The 19,577-nt window shown below is 42.8% G+C and overlaps 1 protein-coding gene and 1 non-coding gene across 4 annotated transcripts in view; both read left to right on the top strand.

Moving 5' to 3' along the window:
* ppp3cb (protein phosphatase 3 catalytic subunit beta) overlaps positions 1 to 19,577 on the top strand; it is an 87,973-nt gene that overhangs the window by 27,119 nt on the left and 41,277 nt on the right. For all 3 annotated transcript variants that reach the window (XM_033012847.1, XM_033012845.1, XM_033012846.1), the window contains exons 2-5: positions 9,568 to 9,768; positions 10,717 to 10,841; positions 15,171 to 15,282; positions 16,761 to 16,906. In XM_033012847.1, coding sequence (XP_032868738.1) covers positions 9,568 to 9,768; positions 10,717 to 10,841; positions 15,171 to 15,282; positions 16,761 to 16,906 — 584 coding nt within the window. The remainder of the gene's footprint in view (positions 1 to 9,567; positions 9,769 to 10,716; positions 10,842 to 15,170; positions 15,283 to 16,760; positions 16,907 to 19,577) is intronic.
* Positions 15,384 to 15,521, top strand: LOC116966589. Its single transcript, XR_004410062.1, has one exon. It is a non-coding gene; the product is annotated as a small nucleolar RNA SNORA84 (small nucleolar RNA).

The following is a 19,577-nucleotide window of genomic DNA, read 5'->3' as shown; positions in this document are numbered from 1 at the left end:
ATTATCACACACACACACTAGGGGCAATTTACATTTTTCAAAAGCCAGTTAACCTACAAACCTGTACGTCTTTGGAGTGTTGGAGGAAACTGGAGCACCTGGAGAATACCCACATGGTCACAGGGAGAACATACAAACTCCGTACAGACAACACCGTAGTCAGGATTGAACCATATCTCTGGTGTTTTGAGGCAGCAACTCTATAGCCACTGCCACTGTGCCAGCAGTTCTTGGATCATTGAAAGACCTCACAAGTCTGTCCTGGAATAACATTGTGCTTTATGTATTTGTTCTGTAATATTATCAAAGTAATTGTGAAGGTTTTAGAACACTGCATGTTTTTTCTTTACCAATGGATCTAGGTTGTGCTTTTGTATGAAAAGATTAGCCAAGTTGTTAAGGGTAATGATTGTTAAAAGTCTTGATTTCAGTCATTATGCCAGGATAAAACCTATTGGAATATTCATTCCAAGCATTGCCACACATGTATTGAGACTTTGTCATGTCAGTGCTTATACTTTCTATTGTAAAGATCGTAAGCTTGTTGATCTGCAACAAAATTCCCAGGCAGACACAAAATGCTGGAGTAACTCAAGGGGGCAGGCCGCATCTCTGGAAAGAAGTGACGTTTCGGGTCGAGACCCTTTGTGTCTGAAGAAGGGTCGATTTAAACCAGCATCTGCAGTTTTTTCCTACTAACATTCCCAGGCATCTGTTTTATATGAGGTGATTTTTGTTTTTGCCCAATGTCACCTTCTCTTGTGTTCTTATTCCAATCCTCTTTCAATGACTTTGATGGTGCTGGGTACTGGAGTGGCCTTGAAGCGTCTAACCTTCCTATATAAACATTGCCTGCTGGTTATATTTTTACTAGTGATCTGATCTCTAATGGGTCTGTAGAAAAGAGCCCTGCTATTTTTACTGCCACTGGACATGCTCAAGGTTCAAGAAAAGCCAGGTCTTGAAAACTGCTGTATGTGCAGTGTTTGGCTGCATTACATGATAATATGTCATTGCTGGCAGGAGTATCGGCCATCTGCAGTTACACACATACTGTCATCGTAACAGCACCCTTTATGCTCCAACCCCAGCCAAACAGTATTGCAGTCCTGGATTAGGGGGTATTACCCTTCTGGAGAGGTTGGACTGGAACGTCAGAGATTGAGGGGGAGACCTGATAGAAATATATAAAATTATGAGAGCATTGGCATTCAGAATCTTTTTTTTCTCAGAGCGGAAATGTCAAGGACTAGAGGGCATGGGTTTAAGATGAGAGGCACAAAGTTTAAAGCAGATGAGGGGGGAAAGTTTTTTGTTTATACAGTGGCCAACACTTGGAACCCGCTGCCAGAGGCAGTGGTGGTAGCAGGTGTCATAGGGGCATTCACAAAACGTTTAGTCAGGCACATAGATATGGAGGATTATGAATTGTGCAGGCAAAAGAGTTTACTTTAACGTTAGCATCAGGCTCGGCATAGGCATTGTGGGCCGAAGGACCTGTTCCTGTGTTGTACCATTCTATGTATAGGAAGGAATTGCAGATGCTGGTTCACACCAAAGATAGACACAAACTGCTGGAGTAATTCAGCTTCTCTAGAGAAAAATAAAAGGTAACGTTGTGGCTCAACTCTTCTTCAGACTGAGTCGGGGAAGGGAAACTAGAGGCATGAAAAGGTCCAGAACAAATCAGAGCCGGCACCAAGGACCAAGGGAAGGTGGAGCCCACAATGGTCCATTGTTGGCTGTAAAAGAGGTGATAACAAGGGATAACAAGGGAAGATGCAAACAGTGGAACTGGCACTCTGTTCTGTACCATGTTATGTCATTATGAGCGCATCACTTGTAATCAATTCTCAGAAGTTGTTGATATCAATTAAAATAGTATCATGATAAAATAAAAATGATATAATGAGAAATTTGCAGACACTACCACGAGAGTGGTGATTCTCACTCGTCCATTAACTCCGTATGGCCTCAGTACTATTCATGGCATCGCTGAGGAAATTAAGATACATCCACTGTTTGCCTCGATAGGTGGAGTGTAGAACAGTCAATGCTCAGTAACATCCAGGAAAGAAGTTCATTTACACAGTGACATTCTCCCCTTATCTGCCCCACCCCCAAATGTTTGTCTTGGATCCGTCTTTCCTGTCACCAGCATATTAAGGGCCTAGTGGCATCTATTTAGCACCTCGGTGTTTTCCTATGAGCTTTATCATCTTCAGGTTTCCCGACATCCAGCGTCGTGACTGACGTGAGTAGTAAAACAACCCAGGCAACATTGTTCTCATCCCAAGGACAGAATACTCTTACAAATACCTTCCTCCCCCTCCCCCTACCCCCTCCCCCCCTCCTCCACTAAAGGTCCGTTAACTAGTTCCACAGTTCGCAACGATGCATCCCGCTTGGGCCCACATCATCTCCAGCCAACAATCAGCCTATCGGGCAACCTCCTTGCCTGAAGTCATCTGTTGCCGCCCCTGATTTCTCTGAGTTTTTTTCTCGCCCCCAACTACAATCATTCTGAAGAAGAATCCCGAGCCGAAACGTCACCCTTCTTCCCACATTGAAAGAAGAGGGAGGGGAAGGGGAGGGAGGTGTTTGAATGAGTATGTTCTCCAGAGATGCCGCCTGACCTACTGAGGATTACTCCAACATTTTGTATCTATCTTCAAAATACTCATATCTTAGTCAAACATTAACAGAGAATAGTAGTACAACACAAGAGCAGGATTTGGGCCCCACAATGTCTGTGCCAAACATGATGTCAAGACCATCACTTGCCTACCTGCCTATAACCCATAAAGCCCTGTCCCACGGTACGAGTTCATTCCAAGAGCTCTCCCGAGTTTGCCCTGATTCGAACTTGGAGATTTACGGTAATGGCCACTCGTCGGTACTCGGGGCTCTCGTGGACATTTTTCATCATGTTGAAAAATCTACACGAGTCTTCCCGTGCTTACCTGCCGTTAGCGAGTCTTCCCAAGTACCTGCCGTTAGCGCTAAGAGACGTCCCCGAACTCCGACGTACCCGCTACGATCATTCTCCGTGCCTACCACGAGTTTGATTTTTTTTTAAACTCGGGAGAGCTCTTGGAATGAACTCGCACCGTGGGACAGGGCTATTACCCCACCATGCCCTGCTTATCCATGTGCCTATTTTAAATGCCATTAATGTATCTGTTTCAACCCCCCACCCCTGGCAGCGTGTTCCAGGTACTCACCACCCTCTTCCTGCATAATGTATTGGATTTACACACATCTTGAGTCAGCTGACTCCAACACAGCTTGACGTTGGTCAATGTTTCTGTGCTGTGCTTTTGTAACTGAGTTTGAAGATTGAAGTTTGACGATATTTACACATAGTAGGTATGTTGCAAAGCCTACCTGAAGCGTCGCTGAATATCTGCCGCTGAGGTTGTGCGCGATTTTGGCGCCGTTTAGAGGGGGCGGGTTTAAAACGCGATTTTCTCTAAGCTGTTCCAATCGAAAATGTTCAGCCTAGTTAATTATTAACGAAAAATCGCTGATAGACCCCGTCGCAAAAGCTATTATTAGGTTTAAAGGCCTTGAATAATAGTTATAGTAGTTTAAAAATCAATCTTTAAACCCGCGACCGTCAGCAACCGCAGGGTCTCATAAAGAAAATAGCAGAAGGTAGGTTGTATATTTTTACATTCAAAAGGGCTTCTAAAGTTGCTTTTATACAAAATTTAATATTGCGAGTAGCTCAATTTGGGCCCATTATATCGCGCAGTATTTTTCTCGGCATTTGAGGCACAAATCTACCGCAATGTGAACGTTCTAAACCAGCGCGTTCCACAGGGACCCACTGGAAAGCTGATTTAAAATGGGCATTTATTTACAGCAATTGAACACTGAATTCCTTCCATTTGGCCTATAAATTAATGTAAATGAGATTTTAAAATCATGTTTTATTGTGAATTATTTGTGAATATTATTTGGACATTTAGGCTATTTAAAAATGTTAATCATTTATTAAGAAATGGATAGATGTTTAGATCTAGTAATTGAAGTCTGAAATTAGCTACAATTAGGTAACTAACTAATTATATGCTTTAATTTCAGGTCATCCAAGTAAGATTATTTTATATTTGTTTCAGAATGCTTCAATCTATGATAACTGAAAATTTCATTCAGTTCTCTTAATTTTTAAGAAAGTTATGGGCTTTTGACTGTTCACGATCACAACTTTTTTGTTATGTCCATAGAAAATCAATAGGGAACAAGATGCTCATTTCCGAGTATGAAAATGGCCATAACTTTTTAAATACTTGAGATATGAAAGTGAATTAGATGTCAAATTAAACTTATTTTTATGCTTTATCTGATGGGATAAATTACAGACTTGATTTTTAAAATCTCAAAATTTTGTAACATTGCTACACATAGCTGGGAAATTCATGAGATGGGTGTCAGCTTCAATCAAACTTTCCTAGCATTCCAGAGTCAGTGAAATTCTCTTACCACTAGCATGCAAAATGTAGACATAAACCACAGACATTTGACCCCACATACTCCAGCTTTCTTCAGGCAGTTGGGAAGCTGACAATTATTGGTGGAAATTCAGGTCTGCAGGAATGGTTTAGGGTGATTGCTGGGCGGCACGGACTAGTGGGCCAAATGGTCTGTTTCCACACTGTAACCCGGTTCAATCCTGACTACTGGTGCTGTCTGTGTGGAGTTTGTACGTTCTCCCTGTGACTTGCATGGGTTTTCACTGGGAGCTCCGGTACCCGCCACCAGTCCAAAGATGTACAGGTTTGTAGGTTAATTGGCTTGGTAAAATGGAAAATTGCCCCTGGTGTGTAGGATATTGTTAATGTACGGGGTTCGCTGGTCATCCCATACTCAGTGGGCCTGTTTCTATGCTGTATCTCTAAACTAAACTAAACTAAGCCATTTCCTTGTAATTATTTTCCAATAGACCCATGTTCTCATTGATGTACTTTCTTTTTAAGTAATTAAGCCCCTTTGTCAATATTGCCCTTTTAGTTTATTCTCTTTGTGTTTATTTGTATTCATCCATTATTGAATTCTGAATTGATCCCCACCTTCTGGCCACAGAAATGTTCTGCTACCTTGTTTTGTTTCCTCTTTCAGGGGCCACAGCCTCAGAATAAATGGATGTACCTGTAGAAAGGAAATGAGGAGGAATTACTTTAGTCAGGCGGTGGTGAATCTGTGGATCTCATTGCCACAGACGGCTGTGGAGGCTAAGTCATTGAGTATTTTTAAGGCAGTGTCAGGGGTTCTGGGGAAAAGGCAGGAGAATGGGGTTGAGAGGGAAAGATGGATCAGCCATGATTGAATAGCAGAGTAGACTTGATGGGCCAAATGGCCTAACTCTGCTCCTATACTATATGAACTTCACCTTCCTTACCCTCCCCCAACCCCGACAGTTTGGTGTTTCTTCACGGTTCCGGCATCTTGTGTCTCAATCCTTTTTCTTTTGTATTTCTCCTTATTTAAATACAAACGGCTGTTTCCAATTCAAATTTCTCGCTCTCATTGTGAATGTTGAATTCTGTCACCGTGTGATAATTTCTTTCTTGGAGACCTGTCACTCGGGTCATTCAGTAAGCCAGTTTGCTTAAACATTATTACATCCAAACTAGGCTTTTACATGGAGACAAAAGAAAATACAAATGCTGGAATCTACAACAAAAAAAAGAACAAAGTGCTGGAGTAATTCAGCAGGTCAGGCAGCACCTGTGAAGGAATGGACAGGCGACGCTTTGAATCGGGTCCCTTCTTCAGACTGGTACAATACTCAATTAGCTATATATCCATGCACTTATCTCAAAGCTGTGCATTGAAAGTGATGTATTGAAGAGACCTGGCATCTAGTACCTTTAAAAGAGGGGGAAAATGGAAGGAAAAGGAATGTGTAAGATTAGGAAGCCTCAATTGATCTTGTGCTTTTGCATGGGGAAATTCCACAGTAATCCACTGCCAAATGTCGATCTTCTCAAATAGCAGCGATGCACTGCTGTGATCAGCTATATTCAGCACACTCTGTGCTGCTGTCCAAGTTGCCCATATATTCAATGTTTCCTGACTCATTTATATTATGTCATAGGTTTCAACAAATTATTTCTTCCAAATTATGACAGTGCCCCCCCTTCAATATGCCTTATCTCTGCCCACACCCACATCGGAATGCTAAAACAGCAAATGTCAGTGGTCACTCTTATCGCAACTCGAAACGAATGACATAGGATATGGTAAACAGTCTGTCTTCAGACTGATATGTATTTCTGGCTGTGATGATCCCATTTGCAGACGTTGTGATTGATGTAACACGGCAGCAGGGGTTTCCCTGTAAGGACATCCTTGGTTTCCCTTTGCTGCTTTCCCCATGGCCATTATCTTACATAACCTTCACACTTCTCACGCAGCAGAAACAGTACACAAACGTTTGGGCATGAAGGTTTTGAATTGCAAAAAATTCAGCATTTGAGAGAACCAATTACAGGTCCACCAACAATTTTCCAGTACCCTTGGTTCCAGAGCCTTTCTGGAATATCCGTTTTGCCGGACCAACAGAGCTCAGGGCCTCAAAGAGGAGTCGGCAACGGTACAGGAACGGTCCGCCTGGACCACCGAGTAGCCGAGATACTGGCCCGCAAAGTCAACTGTGGAAGTCAGCTGTGGGAACGGATCTGCTGGCTCCGGCCAGGCCAGAGTTCCAGAGCCTTGGCCACACGGGGCAAATTCGACCCACTGATCGGCACGGAAGTCCCGATGAGGTCAAGATCGGCCACCTCACCCGGACTAGGCGCTATATTTTCGGGGGAATTCCAGAGGTGGCGGAATTTTGTCCGAATTAAAACGAGACCACCAGTTGCTGGAAAATCGGTGGTGGACCTATATTTGAATGCAATATAATTCCTTCATTGAGTGGGTCCAAATCATGAAACTAAACTAATCATAGCTTGAGGTGTTTTAATACGAGCGAAATAACCGAGGTTTCAGCACATCAATTTAGTCATTCTGGTTCCTTGAAAGTGGCATCACAGGTAGATAGGGTGGCCCTCATCTGTCAGAGTATTGAGCAAAGACGTTGAAAGGTCATATTGCAGTTATCTAAGACATTGGTGAGGCCACATTTTGAGTATTACGTTCGGTTTTGGTCACCATGTTATAGGAAATATGTTGTCAAACTGGAACGGGTAGAGAGAAGATTTACGAGGATGTTACCAGTACTCGAGGACCTGATCTATAAGGAGAGGTTGAGCAGGGTAAGACTTTATTCCTTGGAGCGCAGGATGATAAGGGGTGATCTTATCGAAGTGTACAAAATCATGAGTAGAATATACGAGGTAAATGCACAGAGACCTTTGCCCATAGGGAATCGAGAACCTGAGGACTTAGCTTAAGGTGAGGGGGAAAGATTTAATAGGTATCTGAGGGGTGGGTGGTGGGTATATGGAACTAGCTGTTGGTTCCTTTTAGACAGGTACATGGACAGGATAAATCTAGAGTGATATGGGCCAAACGCATGCAGGTGGGACTATGTTGGTCGGTGTGGGCAAGTTGGGTCGAAGGGCCTGTTTCCACACTTTGTGACATTCTATGACACTGGGTGAAAGCATTTAGTTTTTTATTAGTTTATGTGGATGTATTTAAAAAAAATATTTTGCTTCATTGGAGGCACCTTTAGTTTATCTGGAAGTTTACAAATAAATACCGTGATTAGTTTGTGCACATTGACAGCTCAATGAAAGTATTGTAATTTTCATTATTTTTTTGATTCTGTCTGTTCCGTTTCAAATTATATTGATTCTCATGATTAGCATAGATCAGTATAGCACAAAAACGGGTCCTTTGACCAACGATGTCAGTGCCGTACAAGGCACCAAGATAATCTAATTGCATCTGCCTATGCACAATCCATATACCTCCATTCCATGAATATCCAATGGTTCAGCTCATTATTCCACAGACTTTACAGTACTTTACCAATTTATTGACCTAATGTTGAGAGTTGAAATAGTTTCAACAACTTAGGGATTGCAGCTTGAAGATCAGCTGTAGTGGCCTTCTGCCCGATTAAGCTGGGAATTTAGGGTCCATATGGCACAGAGCCAGATAGAAAAGGTTCTCAATCTGCTAAACGAAGGCTGAGGAAAGGTCTCGACTTGAATCGTCACCCATTACTTGTATCCAGAGATGCTGCCTGTCCAGCTGAGTTACTCCAGCATCTTGTGTCCATGCTCGATGGACGAAGATGGGTGAACAGGGCCAAGGCTAGGGTCATTTTACAAGGACATGTCTCCTATGACATATCAGAGGCTTCAGTTTAGTTTTAGTTTAGTTTAGAGATACAGCACGGAAACAGGCCCTTCGGCCTACCGGGTCTGCGCCGACCAGCGATCCCCGCACACTAACACTATCCTACACACACTAGGGACATTTTTTACATTTATCATGCCAATTAACCTACAAACCTGTACGTCTTTGGAATGTGGGAGGAAACCAAAGATGTTGGAGAAAACCCATGCAGGTCACGTACAAACTCCGTACAGACAGCACCTGTAGTCAGGATCGAACCCGGGACTTCGGCGCTGCATTCGCTGTAAAGCAGCAACTCTACCGTTGCGCCACCGTGACTGCCCAAGTCAATTTAATAATTCTGGTTTGAAGATATGCAGTTTTGAATTAGTTTATGTAGATGAATTTTGAAAATTCTTTCTCATCATCGGAGGTACCTTTACTTTATCTGGAAGTTTATAAATAAATACAATGATTAGTTTAATGCATAATGCATTAAACAATGCATTGACAGAATTGGAAGTAGAGGGCAGATGAGGAAAGAAACTTATCAGTGTCACTTAATGGAACTGCCATTCACAATTGAATAAAATGTGCGCTTTTCTTACTCTTTGTTGAGAATGATCGTTCAACCAAATACCTCAAAACTCATTGGCCAGCGGTTCATTCTACAGCAAGACAATGATCGCAAACATATTGCTAAAGCAACAAAGGAGTATTTCAAAGCTAAAAAATGGTCAATTCTTGAGTGGCCAAGTTAATCGCCCGATCTGAACCCAATTGAGCATGCCTTTTATATGCTGAAGAGAAATCTGAAGGGGACTAGCCCCCAAAACAAGCATAAGCTAAAGATGGCTGCAATACAGGCCTGGCAGAGCATCACCAGAGAAGACACCCAGCAACTGTTGATGTCCATGAATCGCAGACTTCAAACTGTCATTGCATGCAAAGGATATGCAATAAAATACTAAACTTGACTATTTGCATTTACATGACAATGCTGTGTCCCAAATTATGGTTCCCTGAAATGGACGGACTATGTATAAACACTGCTGTAATTTCTACATGGTGAAAGCAAAATGTATAAAAATGGCCTTTATTAAAATTTGACAATGTGCACTTTAACCACATGTGATTTTTTTCTATTACAAATCTCAAATTGTGGAGTACAGGCAAATAAATGATGGGTCTTTATCCCAAACATTATGGAGGGCACAGTACATTGATAAGAAATGACACCTTATTGTATCTTCTGTGTCTTGCTTGCAGCTGTTCCCTTTCCACCAACTACTCGTTTGTCCATCGAGGAGATCTTCAACGTTGACGGCAAACCAAGGTTGGATGTTTTGAAAAATCACTTAATTAAAGAAGGCCGTGTAGACGAAGAAATTGCACTTCGAATTATTAATGATGGAGCTGAAATTCTGAGGAGAGAAAAGACAATGATTGAAGTTGAAGCACCAATAACGGGTAAGGCGTTGAGAGCTACCATTTATACAATAATAATCTCACACTGATTTTAAAGTGTCACATTTCGTTTATCTTACTTTCACCTCATTAGAAACCTGATGCAAAACATAGTTGAAATAACTGTTCCATTTTTATGGGCTCAGTGTGCTACTGCTTGCTGTTCACTTCAGGTTTAGGAATGTAACTCTGGAATTTGACACCTATTGTAAATCATTAAACTTAAGAATTTACTGTTTGAGTTGTGCTTTCCAAATGGCCTAGTTTAGTTTGGCTTAGAAATACAGCGTGGAAACGGACCCTTCAGCCCACCAGCACTATCCTACACACTAGGGACAATTTACAATCTTGACCAAAGCCAATTAACCTGCAAACCTGTACGACTGGTGTGTGAGCGGAAATCGGAGCACCCAGAGAAAACCCTCGCAATCACGGGGAGAACATACAAACTCTGTGCAGGCAGCATCCATTGTCAGGATCGAACCTGGGTCTCTGGCGCTGTAAGGCAGCAACTCTGCTGCTGAGCCACCGTTGCTAGTGAGAGTAGGAGATAAACAAGACAGAAGGTTTCAATATTAACAGTCAGCCAGTCTGCAGAGTTAGCAGCTGTTAGTCAAGACAACAGATAATTACCTCGAGTTTGGGAGGTTAACATTCCTTTATCTATTTAATTACCGGTTGGTTTTGTTACTGGTTTCAAGTCTTGGAGCTTGCTATTCTAAATTGGTGGCACCATAAATTATAGCAAAAGTCTGATCATTTAATCTAACTTTTATGATAACAAGTTTTTTACAGTAAATTATGTGGTACATTTGGATGTTTAAACTTCATTGTTAATGAATCATGTTAAAGGTATAGCTTTTCATAGCACAATTTCACCATTGGTATCTATTGATCTTCTATTGATCAATGTGCTCTTGAGTTTCAAACCCATCTGCTGTCTTCTCCCAGTATGTGGTGATATTCACGGTCAGTTCTTTGACCTGATGAAGCTGTTTGAAGTGGGAGGATCACCAGCCAGCACCAGATACCTCTTCCTTGGCGATTATGTGGACCGAGGATATTTCAGCATAGAGGTAAGCAGAGCTGTGAAATTTCATTTTATTTTTTAAAGAATTTGCTTTGTCCAAAGGGTGGAGAAGGAGGAAGATGGCAATTACTGCAATGTGTCGGAAGGAACTGCAGATAGAAACATAGAAAATAGGTGCAGGAGGAGGCCATTCGGCACTTCGAGCCAGCACCGTCATTCATTGTGATCATGGCTGATCGTCCCCTATCAATAACCCGTGCCTGCCTTCTCCCCATATCCCTTGACTCCACTAGCCCCTAGAGCTCTATCTAACTCTCAAATCCATCCAGTGACTTGGCCTCCACTGCCCTCTGTGGCAGGGAATTCCATAAATTCACAACTCTCTGGGTGAAAACGTTTTTTCTCACCTCAGTCTTAAATTACCTCTTAAATTACCTTTATTCTAAGACTGTGGCCGCTGGTTCTGGACTCGCCCAACATTGGGAATTTTTTTCCCGCATCTAGCTTGTCCAGTCCTTTTATAATTTTATATGTTTCTATAAGGTGTCCCCTCATCCTTCTAAACCCCAGTGAATACAAGCCTAGTCTTTTCAATCTTTCCTCATATGATAGTCCTGCCATTCCAGGGATCAATCTCGTGAACCTATGCTGCACTGCCTCAATCACAAGGATGTCCTTCCTCAAATTAGGAGACCAAAACTGTACACAATACTCCAGATGTGGTCTTACCAGAGCCCTATACAACTGCAGATGAACCTCTTTAATCCTATACTGAACTATACTGAAGATGCTGGTTTAAATTGAAGATAGACATAAAAAGCTGGAGTAACTCGGTGGGTCAAGCAGCCTCTCTAGAGAAAAGGAATAGGTGACGTTTCGGGTCGAGACGAAGGTCTGAAGAAGGGTCTCGACCTGAAATGTCATCTACTCCTTTTCTCCAGAGATGCTGCCTGACCCGCTGAATTAAATTACTGCAATGTTCATTATTGAATCTGGGTATGTGTTAGTCTTGCTTTTCTTACCTTTTAAAGCTTCAGTGAATCAAACATTAAATATTCTCAACAAAAAACTATAAATGATCTATATCTGAGGAAGGGTTCCAACCTGAAACATCACCTCTACCTTTTCTCCAGAGATGCTGCCTGATTCGCTAAGTTGCTCCAACACTCGGTGTCTCTCTTTGGTATAAACCTGCATCTGCTGTTCCTTCCTACACATAAATTATCTGTGTCCTGGTTCAGCAGCATAACACATTGTAGAAGTGTGCAAACAGTGCATTGAAATAAAAGGGCGTGCGGCTTTGGATTTGACAATTAGTTCCAGATTATGTTCTCCTCTAAATGAGCTAATCAGGGCACAAAATCAGCTGGGTTGCTGTAATTAAACTTGAGAGTGTGGTTTAGAATTGTGCTGATTGCTATTTAATAATTCCTACCAGAACTCATATCAGCCAAGCAAATTGGGTTTGCTAGTTTATGCTGCAGTTTAAATAGTTTTCTGTTCACAGAACTGGTTGCTCAGGAAAGGAGGGTTATCCTGGAACTGGCAATAGTCAACCATTTCAGCTGTGGAGGATGGAAGTTTTATACTACCATTGAAGTCTAAGCTTCAATATTATCTTGCGTTTTGGAATTCTCTCTATAATAAAGAAAAATCCCCAAACACCTGTCCGACAGATCAGAAACACTCTCAATTGTGGATTTGTCAATAATCACTGTCCGCAGAAGACTTCATGACAGAAATACAGAGGCTACACTGCAAGATGCAAACCACTGGTTTGCTGCAAAAATAGGATGGGCAGGTTACAGTTTCCAAGAAGTACTTAAAAGAGCAACCACAGTTCTGGAAAAAGGTCAAGGACAGATGAAACGAAGATTAACATATATCAGAGTGATGGAAGAGCAAAGTATGGAGGAGAGAAGGAACTGCCCAAGATCCAAAGCATACCACCTCATCTGTGAAACACGGTGCTGGGGGTGTTATGGGCTGGGCATGTATGGCTGCTGAAGGTACTGGCTCGCTTATCTTCATTGATGATACAACTGTTGATGGTAGTAGCATAATGAATTCTGAAGTGTATAAACACATCCTATATCTGCTCAAGTTCAAACAAATGCCTCAAAACACATTGGCCGGCGGTTCATTCTACAGCAAGACAATGATTGCAAACATACTGCTCAAGCAACAAAGGAGTTTATCAAAGCTAAAATATGGTCAATTCTTGAGTGGCCAAGTCAATCACCCGATCTGAACCCAATTGAGCATGCCTTTTATATGCCGAAGAGAAAACTGAAGGGGACTAGCCCCCAAAACAAGCATAAACTAAAGATGGCTGCAATACAGGCCTGGCAGAGCATCACCAGAGAAGACACCCAGCACTGGTGATGTCCATGAATTGCAGACTTCAAACAGTCATTGTATGCAAAGGATCTGCAACAAAATACTAAACATGACGACTTTCATTTACATGACATTGCTGTGTCCCAAACATTATGGTTCCCTGAAATGGGGGGACTATGTATAAACACTGCTGTAATTTCTACATGGTGAAACCAAAATGTATAAAAATGGCCTTTATTAAAATCTGACAATGTGCAATTTTCTCACAGAGAGTGGTGAGTCTGTGGAATTCTCTGCCTCAGAGGGCGGTGGAGTCAGGTTCTCTGGATGCTTTCAAGAGAGAGATAGATAGGGCTCTTAAAAATAGCAGAGCCAGGGGATATGGGGAGAAGGCAGGAACGGGGTACTGATTGGGGATGATCAGCCATGATCCCATTGAATGGCGGTGCTGGCTCGAAGGACCAAATGGCCTACTCCTGCACCTATTGTCTATTGTCTATTGCACTTTAACCACATGTGATTTTTTCCTATTACAAATCTTAAATTGTGGAGTACAGAGGCAAATAAATAAATGAAGGGTCTTTGTCCCAAACATTATGGAGGGCACTGTGGGTGATGTTTCAGGTTGAGACACATCCTGAAAGTCTCTCAACCTATCATTTCTCCATGCTGCCTGACCTTGGTTCCTGCTGAGTTACTCCAGCACTTTGTGTGAATCTTCGGTATAGGGAGGTTTCACGGCAGTCGGGTCACGACCCATGACCCGTACTGTTGCTACGCTACTCCAAATGGATTACACGCGATGAACTGCAGGTAGGCACTTACCATTGTTTCCAGCGTAGCGGGCCCGTTAAAACCCGCTGAATTTGGCAATTTTTGCCTGTAAATAATTATGGAAATCGAGATAAGCGGGTGAGACATTTAGCCTACTTCAGAATTCCAAAAGTGAGGAGAAATGACGGTAGATAGAAGCGAAAGCTGAAGGGACAACAACAGACAGAGTGCTTGGCGAACATTGGCCTTTTGATCACTGCATTTCATCAACTAAGGTGTTTTTTCTTGATTCCTTTGGCATCTAAAAAGTTTCAGAAGTGATAAATCTGGCTGTAATTTTTTTAAATCGCCCATGGTTCCCGTGGGTTTTTACATACAAAATGAAAACGCATCTGAAGAAAAATTTACAGCCAGATTTATCACTTCTGAGAATTTTTAGATACCAAAGGAATCAAGAAAAAACACAAATAATGCCTTACTTGATGAAATGCAGTGAGCAAACGTGATAATTCCCAATATTTTCAATTCCGATATCTGCACGGCCAATGTTTACCAAGCACTTTAGCTGCTGTTGTCCCTTCAGCTCTCGCTTCTCTATACCTTCATTTCGCTTCACGTTTGGAATTCTAAAGTTGGGTACATGTCTCTCACACTTACCCCGACTCCCACAATTTGTTTCAGCGCAAAAATTCAACATTTTGGCGGTTTTTAACAGGTAGGAAAGTACGCGTTTTTAGCATTAATAACATATACCGGAAGTGACGGATGTCCTCCAGGTGGATTTAGCGGCTCCGTGCGTCGAGCCCTCTGACCCAGTGACCTTTCGTGCAACCCCCCTATAAACCAGCATCTGCAGTTCCTTCCGAGACATATTGTCTGCTCTGCAGGGAGTTTGTTTCTAGCTAGTGCAGTCCCCTCACTTATCGTATGACGGAAGAATTGAAGGGGCTTTTATTCGGTATCGAACCGATGTTGAGTTTGACAAGAGAATCTTTGGTTACTGTGTCATGGAAAATCTTTTCCAGTTCTTATTCTATTGCCCATGCTTAAAAATAAAAATGATGAGAAACATTACCCAAGACTTTGCCACAAAAGCTCATCTTGTATCAATCAGTGAATTATTAAAAATAAACTATGGTCAGCTGTACTGATGTAAACTTTGTTTTTCACTAATTCCCCTTGGAGGGCTTGAACTGTTTGTGTAAAGTTTCAATAACTTCAAACCTGATTGTGTGTGTGTGTGTGTTTTGTTTTGTAACAGTGTGTTCTCTACTTGTGGACCCTCAAGATTTTATACCCAAGTACATTGTTCCTTTTGCGAGGGAATCATGAATGCAGACACCTCACAGAATATTTCACATTTAAACAAGAATGTAAGTAAATATTAACTTGTGTTGCATCGAGTAAGCCTTTTAGTTAATGACTCTCTTTATAATAGTCGGGGTGATTGATAGTGACAAGATGTTTTTTGTTTGCCCTGTGGTTTCTGTGGACTGGGATGACTGTACAGTTCTGCAGTTGTTATTGTTGGGCAAATAGTAACACTGTGATTTTTGCATGGAGCCTGTACTGGTTAATCGACAGTCTCTGTAGCCCGGTCACAGAGACATTCAGAGTAAAATAGTTGAAGTTAATTTCTGACCTTCTGTAAAACTTTGTGTTCACAAATAAAATTTCTGCTATAACTTGATATTGGTTTCCAATTATCATGTCTACCGAAATACAGTGAAAACCTTCATTTTGCATGCTATCTAGGTAAACCGTCCGTAAATGATTACAATCAGGCCATACATGAGTACGACAGAATGCAAAAAGAGAAAGGACGCAGAGTACAGAATTTAATGTCCCAGCTACAGAGAAAGAGCAGATAACAAAAATGTAAGGGCCGCAACAAGGTAGAACGTCCAAGTTAGTATCAGTCCAGTAACACGGTGGTTCAGCGTTTTCTTTTATCCCGGTCAATAACTTTGGCAGTGCACAGCAACTGTTACTGGCTTGGAATGATTGCCCAAGGAGGTGACAACTTTACTGAAGTGGGGGAAAATACTGGTGTAATGTTGAAGGGGATGTATTTTTGATCTGGTTAATGGAAGACAGTCCATGTGCAAGAGAGAAGGGGTAAACTCCAGTTCAAATTATTAGTGGCACTACCTTAATCCTTTTGCTGAGATGAAGAAGCTCTGATTTTCGGCAGGTGTGTATGTGTGGGTAGAATGAGCGCAGGTGGATGAGGAAAGGTTTAGAGGCATGTGGGCTGAACTGGGGTTGGGCAAGGATGGGGCATCTTGGTTGGCATTGGAAAGTTGGGCCGAAGGGCCTGTTTCCATGCATGCTATATGATTATGTATGTAAGGAACCTTATGATTGAGTGGCCAGGCCTTGCCTACTTTGCTCAACTTTCATCCTGTGATCACTGGATGGTTGGAGCCTCGATGTTTAATAACATGGGTGGAGAGAATAGGGAGAAGAGAAGGTGCTTAGTTTGGGAGATAAATAACTGTTTGGAAGCTGAGAAGCTCCATCAATAAACATTAGCAAAAGGATAGGTAGACAAAAGTGCTGGAGAAACTCAGCGGGTGCGGCAGCATCTATGGAGCGAAGGAAATAGGCAACATTTCGAAAAAGGCCAAAACCCTTCTTCAGACTGATGCAGGGTGGGGGAAGAAGAAAGGGAGAAGGAGCCAGAGGGCTGAGGGAGAACTGAGAAGGGGAGGAGACAGCTAGGGCTACCTTTAGCAAAAGGATATTTGAGAGAGGAGGAAAAAGCTGATGGTAAGACTGGTCAAAATGGCAAATTAAATATTATGAAACGTTCCATAGCTGAATTTTAATCTTCAGTTTCTCCAAATAGGTAAAATCAAATATTCTGAAAGAGTGTACGATGCCTGTATGGATGCTTTTGACTGCCTTCCTCTTGCTGCTCTTCTGAACCAGCAGTTTCTTTGTGTCCATGGGGGACTTTCACCGGAAATTCATAGTTTAGATGATATTAGAAGAGTAAGTATTTTACATTCGATACAATTGCACAAATCATCATAGCACTGGGAACTCTTCCTGAGGTGTTGGAGAGAAATTATCTTTGTGAGATACAGCGCGGGATCAGGCCCTTCACCCCACTGGGTCCAGCGATCACCCTGTACACCAGCACTCTCCTACACACAAGGGAGCATTTACAATTTTACTGAAGCTAATTAATCTACAAACCTGTACGTCTCTGGAGTGTGGGAGGAAGCCAGAGCACCCAGAGCAAACCCACGCAGGTCACGGGTAGAACATATAAACTCTGTACAGACAGCACCCGTGGTCAGGATCGAACCGGGTCTCTGGCGCTGTAAGACAGCAGCTCTACCCGCTGCGCCACCGTGCTGGAAATGTATTGTGTGCAAAGCTTCACAGTTTCTGTTTGTAATTTCAAATCAGTTACCTGATCTGTATGGCAGGATGGTGTAATTAAAGTACAAAATATATTTATTTGGAGTGTTGCCTTCATCTCAGATTTTTAAAACCTGAGAACTTTGTTCCTTTAAGAAATACCCATGGAATTAGTGATGTCCAACTGTAACTCCCAGTCCCCTAATCCTTTCCCACGGTAGTGTGTTTGGGATTATTTAGGAGTTATAAAATTGTGGAAATATCAGCCATTAATTCAAAACAAGAACCAGTCTTCAGAATATCTATTCTAATGTATGTTGAAGTTACAAATTAGTTTGAACTTAGACATCTTTGCAAACAGACCTACAAACAGGCCGACATTTCCGTCACCTTCAATGTGATCCCACCACCAGTCACATCTTCCCATCGCCACCCCTTTCTGCATTGCGCAGAGACGGCTCCCTCTGCAACTCCTTGGTTCACTCATCCCTTCCCACCCAAAGCACTCACTCCCCTGGTACTTTTCCATGTAACCGCAGGAGATGTAACACCTGTCCCTATACCTTCCCCCTTGCCACTATCCAGGGACTTCAGCAATCAATCCAGGTGAGACAGAGGTTGAAGTGCACCTCCTCTAACCACATCTACTGCATCCTGTGTTCCCGATGTGGGCTAGACCAAGCAACTGTTTCGCCAAACACTTGCACACAGTCTGCTAATAGCCCTGTCCCACTGTACGAGTTCATTTGCCCTGATTCAAACTCGGAGATTTACGGTAATGGCCGCTCATCGGTACTCGGGGCTCTCGTGGACATTTTTCAACATGTTGAAAAATCTTCACGAGTCTTCCCGAGTACCTGCCGTTAGCGTTACGAGCCGCTAAGACACGTCCCCGAGCTCCGACGTACCCGCTACGTACATTCTACGTGCTTCCACGATTTTGATTTTTGTTTTAAACTCGGGAGAGCTCTTGAATGAACTCGTACAGTGGGACAGGGCTTTTAGGCTTACCAGATCTCCCGGTTACTGACTTTTTAAACTCCCTTTCCCATTCTCATACTGATCTTTCTGCCAGAATGTGACCACACAAAAACTGGAGGAACAGCGCCTTGTATTCCACTTGCGTAGCTTACAACCCAACAGCATGAACATTGACATCTCCAATTTTAAGTAAACTCTTAACACCCCTCCCCTACTCTTTCTATCCCATGCACCCCACTTCCTTCCCCGCCACCTCCCTGTGCCCCACCTACACTTCCACAGGTTTCTCCCCTCCACCTCTGTTTTTACAATTCGCAACTTGAATCCTTTTGTCACATCATTTTTCCATCTCTAGCTGTTGTCCTTCCAATTGCCTATCAATATCCGCACCAGCGTGTTTACGTATTGTCTGCCACGTTTTGTCCTGTCCTTCCTCCCTTCAAGCTTTCTCTCCCTTCGTCCCCCCCACTCCCCCACCTCCATGTCACCTATTCTATGTTCTCCAAGGATGCTGCCTGACCCGCTGAGTTACTCTTGTACTTTGTGTCTTGTTTTGCATGGAGACAGGCTGTCTACTCCTGCGACCATGACTTGTTGTTGGATGCATCAACTGAAATGGATCATCAGAAATCCTCAACTTAAGTTATTTTGCACCATTGTGAAAGAGATGAAAGAAGCTTCCATACTTAACATTGTGTCACTTGGAGCATCTAGCACAGTCATATTTGTCTATCACTAATTGGGGAATTTGTGTTCTCAAGAGCACAGTTTTTTTTAAATCAAAAACATTTATTCAAATATTAAAATAATATTTACAATACATTAAAACAAAACACCACCATAATACAAGACAAAACAAATATGCTAAGCAACTGCTAAACAACTATATACCAATCCTTGTCCAGGATACATTCAACCCCCCCTCGGTGCCCAGCGGCCGCGGAACTCCCTCAGGGTGCCCGTAGACAGGGCGTATTCCCTTTCCATCTGCACCCGGGCACGGACGTATCCCCGGAAAAGGGGCAGGCAGCCGGCTCGGGTAGAGCCCTCCACCGCCTGGCGCCTTGACTCGCAGATGGTCAGTTTGGCCAGGCCCAGGAGCAACCCAACCGGGACATCTTCAGCCCTACCCTCTCCCCTACGCACAGGGTGTCCAAAGATGAGGATGGTGGGTGAAAAATGCAGCCAGGAGCAGCCCCTTTAGGTATTGAAACAGTGGCTGCAGCCTCACGCACTCCATGTACACGTGGTACACAGACTCTTCCAGCCCGCAAAAGTGGCAGGCGGCTGGCGAGTCTGAACCGCGAGAGAAACA

Source organism: Amblyraja radiata, chromosome 37 (assembly GCF_010909765.2).
Source record: "Amblyraja radiata isolate CabotCenter1 chromosome 37, sAmbRad1.1.pri, whole genome shotgun sequence".
Lineage (NCBI taxonomy): Eukaryota > Metazoa > Chordata > Chondrichthyes > Rajiformes > Rajidae > Amblyraja > Amblyraja radiata.
Note: the sequence above shows the minus strand (reverse complement) of the source record. Positions and strands in the feature narration are given on the sequence as shown.